At 39.8% G+C, this 8,048-nt stretch overlaps 1 protein-coding gene across 3 annotated transcripts; it reads left to right on the top strand.

Annotated features, from left to right (window-relative positions):
• The first annotated feature begins 597 nt into the window (after nucleotides 1-597).
• Nucleotides 598-3,608, top strand: LOC136508491 (putative FBD-associated F-box protein At5g56690). 3 transcript variants are annotated; one of them, XM_066503174.1, is made up of 6 exons: nucleotides 598-947; nucleotides 1,072-1,157; nucleotides 1,396-1,522; nucleotides 1,607-2,458; nucleotides 2,553-2,711; nucleotides 3,086-3,608. In XM_066503174.1, the coding sequence occupies exons 3-6, from the start codon at nucleotides 1,430-1,432 to the stop codon at nucleotides 3,368-3,370; spliced, it is 1,389 nt and encodes a 462-aa protein (XP_066359271.1). In that variant the 5' UTR covers nucleotides 598-947; nucleotides 1,072-1,157; nucleotides 1,396-1,429; the 3' UTR covers nucleotides 3,371-3,608. The 3 variants fall into 3 exon arrangements, with proteins under 3 accessions (XP_066359271.1, XP_066359272.1, XP_066359269.1); XM_066503175.1 differs by lacking the exon at nucleotides 1,072-1,157; XM_066503172.1 differs by having other exon boundaries at nucleotides 598-1,157.
• The last annotated feature ends 4,440 nt before the right edge of the window (nucleotides 3,609-8,048 follow it).

Raw genomic sequence — 8,048 nt, 5'->3', positions numbered from 1 at the left:
TTTAATACGTAAACGCTAAACGGTAAACCGTCGGTCATCTACCATTTAGTCTTTATTCGGACTAAACAGTCCAATCAACGGGCTACACAGCCAGCTAAACAGGCTAAACGGAAATAGTATAGCACGGTGTAGTGTTTACATGGTGTTTAAACATGCTAAACAACCATTTAGACGACCCATGTTTAATATTAAGTATATGGATATATACTTTCTCTATATTTAAAGTGTAAGATGTTTTGATTTTTCTAGATATATAGTTTTTGTTATGCATTTAGATATATATTATGCGTATCTAGATATTAAAAAAAAATAAAAAAGGCAAAATGTTATGACCCAAGCTTGCGATCCGCGTGCAGCCCGACTACAAGTTGTATTCAAACAGACATGCAAGTTCTTATACGTTCTATGGCCATGGACGACATGTTTACTATATAGGTGTAATAAAAATAGAAAAGGTCTAAATTAAAATTAGGTGCTTTAATTTGAGACTAAATATTCCGACTTGCGACAGGTTGCTGGAGCTCTAAATCAAATCAAATCAAATAAAATCAAATCAAATATATATAAATATTCCGCACCTCTCCCTCACTGCTTCCCTTCCGCCCCGGTTCCCGGCCCGTCGTCTCGTCCCCTCGCAAGTCGCATCCGCTCGCAGAGGGCGCCGCCTCCGCCTGGCGATTCGAGACCTCCGGAGATTGGGCAGACATCGCCGCCTGGGTGAGCCGCGCCGTCCTGCCGGCTTCACCTGCTCCGTTGCGCTGCGGCGTCGCTGGTGACCGGTGGCTGCCCGTCGGTGGACCTCCAGATCCACGCTTACATTGAAGCTTCCACACAAAAGCGGAAGCTTCGCTTCAATCGGCCCTCCTCCTCCGCCGACTTAGCCGCACCTGACGCGGGGGGGCCCGTGCCGACTCCGTTTAGGGCTGCTCTCGTTTGATCCCGCCCAGGTAACCCCAAAGCTCTCTGATCCGTGTGCTCTCGTCACTGTATCCCCTCGGTTCGTGAGCTAGTGATGCTTGAACCATCTAATCTAATGATTGGATGTGTGGGTTATTCGATTTGTGGATTGAGGTGCCGGGCCCTTTCTGTCACGGAGCTCCGAGGTGCCGCTCTATAGTGCAGGGACTAACAAGGTTTTACATTCTATAGGAGATTAGGTACAGTCCTTGTTTCATTGTCATTTTCCTCTGATTACATCTGTAAAACAATCCTTAAACCTAACATTTTCTTGTTCTGAAACACAACTGTTCTTTGGAATGAAGCACTTAGGAATATCAAAGTTGAATAACCTATTTTATTTTTGCATATTGATATTGATATATAAATGATACATCTTCTATTCTTACGCTCTTGCATATGTGCTATGTTGATACCACCGCTTTGCTGCTTTTGTAGGCTTTGTTAGTATTAGCATTTTAGCCAGAAAGGCATGGAGAATAGGAATTGTCCAGCAAAGAGAAAAAGATTGACGCTTAGTAAACAGACAGACTTACATGGGCTTAATTTCTTGTCACTTCCTGAGGTATGTAAAATCTCAACATGAACTCTATATCCTCTATGTTTTGAGGGGCTGCATGCTGATTTTTGTTCAAAAACTTACTGCCAGGACATTGTGTCACGGATTATAGCAGGCATAACACTGAAGGAAGCTGTCCGAATGAGTACGGTATGCAGCACGTTGAGAAAAGCCTGGATTTACCATCCTAATCTTGACTTTGATATTTCGACAGTGCCTGCCAGTAGTCAGCATAATATAATGCAGGGCCTTAAGAGGTTTATTGACACAGTAAATTTTGTCCTAAGGGAACACAGTGGTTTGGCTTTGAACAGATTGGCTGTTAACTTTGAATTGCATAAGGAACATGCAAATGATATTGATGGATGGGTTTCCTTTGCTATCTCATCAAAGGCAAGGGTTGTGGTGCTCAACTTTTCTCCATATCTGGGACAACATGAAAATAATTATAGCTTCCCATTTCATCTGTTTAACGACCAAAATTCATCTCACCTTGAGGTCCTTCGACTTGATAGTGTTACTTTGGATCCAAGTCGAGAATTTTGTGGCTTTTCAAATCTTACTACACTTGCTCTGGTGCATGTGCTTATATTGCAAGATTTGCAGTACTTTTTATTGAGATGCCCTTTACTGGAGTGGCTAACCATCCGACGATGTCCCGAGCTACATAATTTACATGCTGCTGAACCATTGCAGCGGTTGAAATTTCTGTGCGTCCAAGATTGTGCTGTCCACAGGATTGATTTGCTTGCCCCTAATCTCAGAGTGTTTGAGTACAGAGGTGGTTCAAAAGTTATTTTTGCACTTAGCCAATGCCTGAAGCTGAAGACAGCAACTGTTTCATTTTTCATTGAGGATAACCTTGGATATATTTTTACTGAAGTTCCAAAGGGATTGCCTCATATTGAGACTCTACGTGTTGAAATGACTGTGAACACTCAGGTATCATTTTTCGATGCGCTTCATAATCTCTAGTCAAGTGATAATGTTTTATGTTCCGCATTTTTTTCCTTTACTTACCATGTCATCTTTTCAGATACATGGATTTATGAAGGCTCCTCTCATATTTATGCATTTAAGGAATTTGATTATGAACATAACCTTTGGAAATGTTAGACGATTGGGTAAAAATGCAGTCCTTCAATTAGCTTATCTTTTGGAAGCGGCTCCCTTTTTGGTGAACCTTCATGTGGATGTAAGATTTTATTCCATCTGCGCTTTTTCCTGTTTTGTAGTTGTATAAATCCTCTTTGATCTCTTAGTATACAGTACCTATACTTACTATACATGATGTTTACTGGCTTATAACGTGCAATTATTGTCTTAGCCAAAGTTGTGGAAGATGACAAACCAGAAACCACCCTACTAGGCTACTAGTTCAATTTCTGAGAGTATTGTCCAGGCTAGTTAAGTGTGTAATGCTGCAGCCTAGGGAGTACTGGCATGTCAAAATTGATCATTTTGATTGTATATTTGCCACTAATGGTTTCTTATTTTGCACATGATTAATGATTTTCATACTATTAGTTTCTTTTCACTGACAATATCACGGTCTCAAAATCTGTGTAGATGTACTGCGGATTTGAATGTGGGTACCGCCCTAAAAAAGGCGTGGTTGCGGATCACCCTCACCATAACCTGAAGGATGCCTGCATAACCGGTTTTAATGGCAATGGAGGCCAAGTTGCGCTGGTAAAATATATCCTTCGCAACGCAGTACAACTGAAGCGTATGGCTGTAGATCCGAGAAGAAAAATGCTGGGGCAACTGGTAGAAGAATTTGAAGGCCGGATGGTAGCCGAGTCAGAACTGGTGCCACATGACAGGAACGGCGTGCTGACAATTTTGGGGTGATACCTACCAGTTTATGGCCATTCGACAAGCCTTTGATTAATTTAAGGAGTCTACTAGCATGTATGAATAAGGACAAGATAATTCTGAGTTACTGCTGGCTATTATGTACACATTACATCTCAGATGAATAAGGACAATGTAATTCTGAGTTACTGTTGGCTGTTATGTAGACATATTACATCTCAGATCAGTAGCATGTATGTATGGACAAGGACATGATAATAATTATCATCAACAATTCGAGGACATGATCTTCCCTGTCACCCATGGTCCGTCCAAGCATCATAGATTATTCACACGTTGCCAGTAACCTTGCAAATTGCTCCAATTTTGACATATGTGGATATATATTTTGATTTTACATCTGTCTACGTCCTAAACGGCAATCTAAAGCCATGTTATGATTGATTCTGGGCTTGTTTGGCTGTATTTTAATCGATTCCAATTCACATGTATTAGGAGGAATTGAGGTGAAAAATAAAGTAATTTTCACCTCATTCCCTTCGATGTATATAGATTGGGGTGGATTAGACTGCAACTGTATATAGATTAGGGTGGATTAGATTGTGACCAAACAAGCTCTTAACATGGCAAGGGCTAATTTCATACACTCGAGAATAAAGCTGTTCCAAAATTTATCTAAGCCTATTTTACATTTACCCCTAAGGTTCCTCCCCGCAAGTGAAAACCCCAAGGAACCCCTTTAGGCTAATTTCATACACACTCGAGAATAAAGCTGTTCCAAATTTTCTCTAAGGGTCTATTTGGATCCCATGAATTGAAATAATATCTAGAAAGTGCTTCCTATTTTATTATTAGATTACGTTTCAATTTCTCTCAATTCCTGGGAACCAAAAGGGCCTAAGCCTATTTTACATTTACCCCTAAGGTTCCTTCCCGTAAGTGAAAACCCCAAGGGACCCCTTTTGAGTAAGCCATGTAGTATACAATACCGATACACTATAATCTGGAGGGAACTCATTAATTGGCTTGGCAAAGTCCAACTCATCTATACCTTATGGTTGCGTTATTAAGTTATAGGTTACAGGTTTTAAGAACCATCACAAACCCATCAGCCATTCACCATTTAAACCAAAATTCACATCCAAAGATTCCTAGTCACCATGTGTTGCTAAAAAGATCATCAACCCACTTTGTTAATTACTCTCCCGTCCCACAAAGAGTGTTATTCTCATTTACCAAGAAGTCAACATTTACAAGAGAATATTAATACTTATGGTGTATAATAAGTATCGTTAAATTCATTGTTGAATATATTTTCATAATAAACTTATGCATATATTTTCCTACTTCTAGGAGTATATTCAATAAACCATATTGCAAATGTGTGCATACTTATTTATCAATATGTTTATACGCTCATTCAAGATACCCCAAATCTTGCTACATGATTTTTTTTCAAAAGAGCTCATTTTTTAATATATTATTATTATTATTATATAATTATAGTAATATATAAAATAAGTATAACCATATACTATATGTATACTTACATACTTGACATACATACCCTAGATGGTCTAGTCCGCCTACAATACATATACTTCGTCGGGCCATAACACCCTAAATCTAGAGATATACCTCATGAGTAACTACTCCCTGTGAGTATGAAATAATTTCACATAAACTTTTTTAGAGATACAAATGTTGCTAATATGTTTTTACAAATCTAGTCAAACTTAATATAATTTGATCAGCATAAAACCCTATATGACTCTCTTATTCAGATGGAGAGAGTATTTCATTAATCAAAATTAATATGGACCCTTCCCATCCTAGGACAGGAAGGCTAAACATAACATCTACCCAACCAGACCTGGTTTCATATTTAAGACTCTGCATGCAACTACATTCTGTCTAACCTAATAAAATAAAATAGATACAAGGGCGAGCTGGTCAATGACACTTTCCTTCAAACTGAACTTGATCAGAGGTGTCAAACTCCTGGTCTTCAAAAGTCATGGACTTAGCACCTTCTGTAGACACACAACAAACATGGTAAACAAAATATATAATAGCAATACACCCAACATTCTAAAGACATGCTATACTAATTACTAGTGTGTAATACTCATTTCTGTGAGCTTGTGAGCACGAAAGTCACATAAAATCGAGCTACGATTAAAAGTTATCAATGACATGTTTGTATATAAAATAACCTTTTTTGTATTTATTTTTCAAAACCATTGACTAAAATGTAAAAGTTTTGAATCAGAAAATAATAACAAAAGAACTTAAGTTTTTATGTAAAGTTGCCATTTTAGATTTTTTTAGTACTGAAAATCATATTTATGACATCATAATTCAAATTACGACATCATAAAGAAAAATAAATCTTATTAATAAAGCACTACTGACGATCTTGACTTAATTTTGGGTGGACACGAGGGGTAATTTATATTGATATCTATAACTAATATTAAAGAACCAAAATTTCTGCCGAACTTTGATTTGAGCGGCTACGTGCTCGCGATTTCATGCATCCGGCTAGCTACCTGCTCGTTGTATTCCCGTCAGTTTCCTGCTCCGTCACCCACTCGGAAAGTCCCCTGCGGCCTATATACATTTGTTATGTGAAAAACGTCCCCGTCCGTTTTTTAACCTTTGACCTTTCCAGCTTTCCCACGTTGCGTTTTGTGTTTTTTTACGGTATTGCTAAAGGACACTCGCGTGTTTCTGTTGGAGAGAACACGCGATTTGTCCTCCGTCGGATGGGGCATCGACGGCGCGCGCTTGTGCGGTCTGTTTTCCACCCGCTCCGTCGCTGACATGTGGGACCCATTTTACTGTTCAATTTTGGATCGTCGCGCCTGCCGAGAAGTCTCCGCTCCACTCGGTCCACTCCTGTCCATTTCGCTTCCTCTCCCTTTCTCTCCCTCCTCCTTGGCGATGCCGAAGGTGACGGCGACGACGACGGCGTAGGTCTGCACGGGCTTCTTCCTGGCTTTTTGATTCGGAGGGTGCGTCGCGGCGGAGGTCAGCAGGTAGTACGGCTCCCTCTTCCCTTTATTTTGACCCATTTTAGTTGCGATTTGGTGGTGTGGATCTGGTGATTTCGATTCGATGGGCTCATGTTAGGGTTTGGTGGTGTGTGGATTCAGAGGGTTCATCGCACCGTTGGTGTGGATTAGGGTTTGTTGGATTAGATGTCATTGTGCCTCTCTGTTGGTAGCTCGCTAGCGTTTGTGGTGAGTGCTGCGGTGGTTGGTGCGCATCCCCTTTGATTTTGCAGCGTAGATTTGGAGTTGGATGGGTTTTTGTTTGGATTGTTAGCAGGTGGCGTGGATTTGTTTTCTGTGTTTCTCGGTTAGATTATGTGTACCATGTATCCAATTGAACAATGGATGGCCATTGCCTTATGTCAGTTTTTTGCTTCTATTCTTCTGCCAAGCTTGTAGATCTAAAGCAGAGCTTGGTCTGTCTTGCTGTGTTATGTCGGCTACCGTGCACATGGCTGTGTCTGTTCTCTTGAGATGACTGTCTGTTCTTTTGAGCAATTGTAGGTTCTGGTAGGTTATGATTTCAGCCTATGTCAGGGTTTTAAAATTTGTGTTGATTCTGACGCGGTGAGCTATTGACATGCATTTGGACAGTCTAGATTTCGTGATGATTGATTGATTATGTGGGCAGAGCTCCTGATGAGGAAATGGTACTTCAACATCCCTTTCCCTTGCTTGGAAATGGGTATTTGGTGGGTGACAAGATGTAAAGGGAAATCTTGTGGACCTGATCCATCAATAGTGCTAAACTACCCTGTGCAATCTGTTGCAGTACTTTGTTTTGGTTAGGTCTTGTGTTGATGCATCATTTTCACTCGCGGTGGAACATATTTGTCGCTACATGTTGCGTGTGGCGTGGATTTGTTTTCTGTGTTTCTCGGTTAGATTCTGTGTACCATGTATCCAATTGAGCAATGGATGGCCATTGCCTTATGTGAATTTAACTATTACCTGGTTCATTTGAGCCATCTTCTGTAGTGCTTGTTGCCACTTGTTGATCCCTTCAACTGTACTGAGATCATAGTTTTCTTCTGAGGTGTCATACATATCTTGAGTCCTATTCCTGGAAGTATAGTGAATCTATAAGATATTTGTGATATCACACACATAAACTGGGTTCTAGAATGCTGCTTGAATCTAAGTAAAGTGAGCTGCCCTTTATTGGTCATGTTCTGTGTTATTACTTTTGTGGTCATATTCTGTTTCTTTAAGAAGCTTTTGGTAAGGAGTTGTCCGCTATTTCGATCAGTCTGATTACAAATTAAGGTTTAGTTCTTTGGGGTTCAGAGGTTTAGATATGTCTGAACCCAGCAACCTGCTATGGTAGCCACTATTATATACTTGTGCCTTTACTCTAGACTAGTGTGGTTAAGGGTTCAGTGTTACCCTTGTATGCATTGTATGCTTGTGCTTGTGTTGTATACTTGTATCCATGTGCTTGAGATATCATTGTTCATACTTATTATGTGTGTCCTCTCTGAACTCTAGTTTGGAGTTAGTTAGTTTGCCCTAAAATGAGAAATGTGCTGCATTCAAGTTATCTGTTAGTATTATTAGCTACTGGTGATGAAAATAAGGCAAATTTTAGATTGAGTTTCACAATTTGCAATTACTGATAATGTAAATTGCACTTATATGGCACTGCAATTATAGTTTTC

This window comes from Miscanthus floridulus, chromosome 15 (assembly GCF_019320115.1).
Source record: "Miscanthus floridulus cultivar M001 chromosome 15, ASM1932011v1, whole genome shotgun sequence".
Lineage (NCBI taxonomy): Eukaryota > Viridiplantae > Streptophyta > Magnoliopsida > Poales > Poaceae > Miscanthus > Miscanthus floridulus.
The sequence above is the reverse complement of the archived record's forward strand: the minus strand, read 5'-3'. Positions and strand labels throughout refer to the sequence as shown.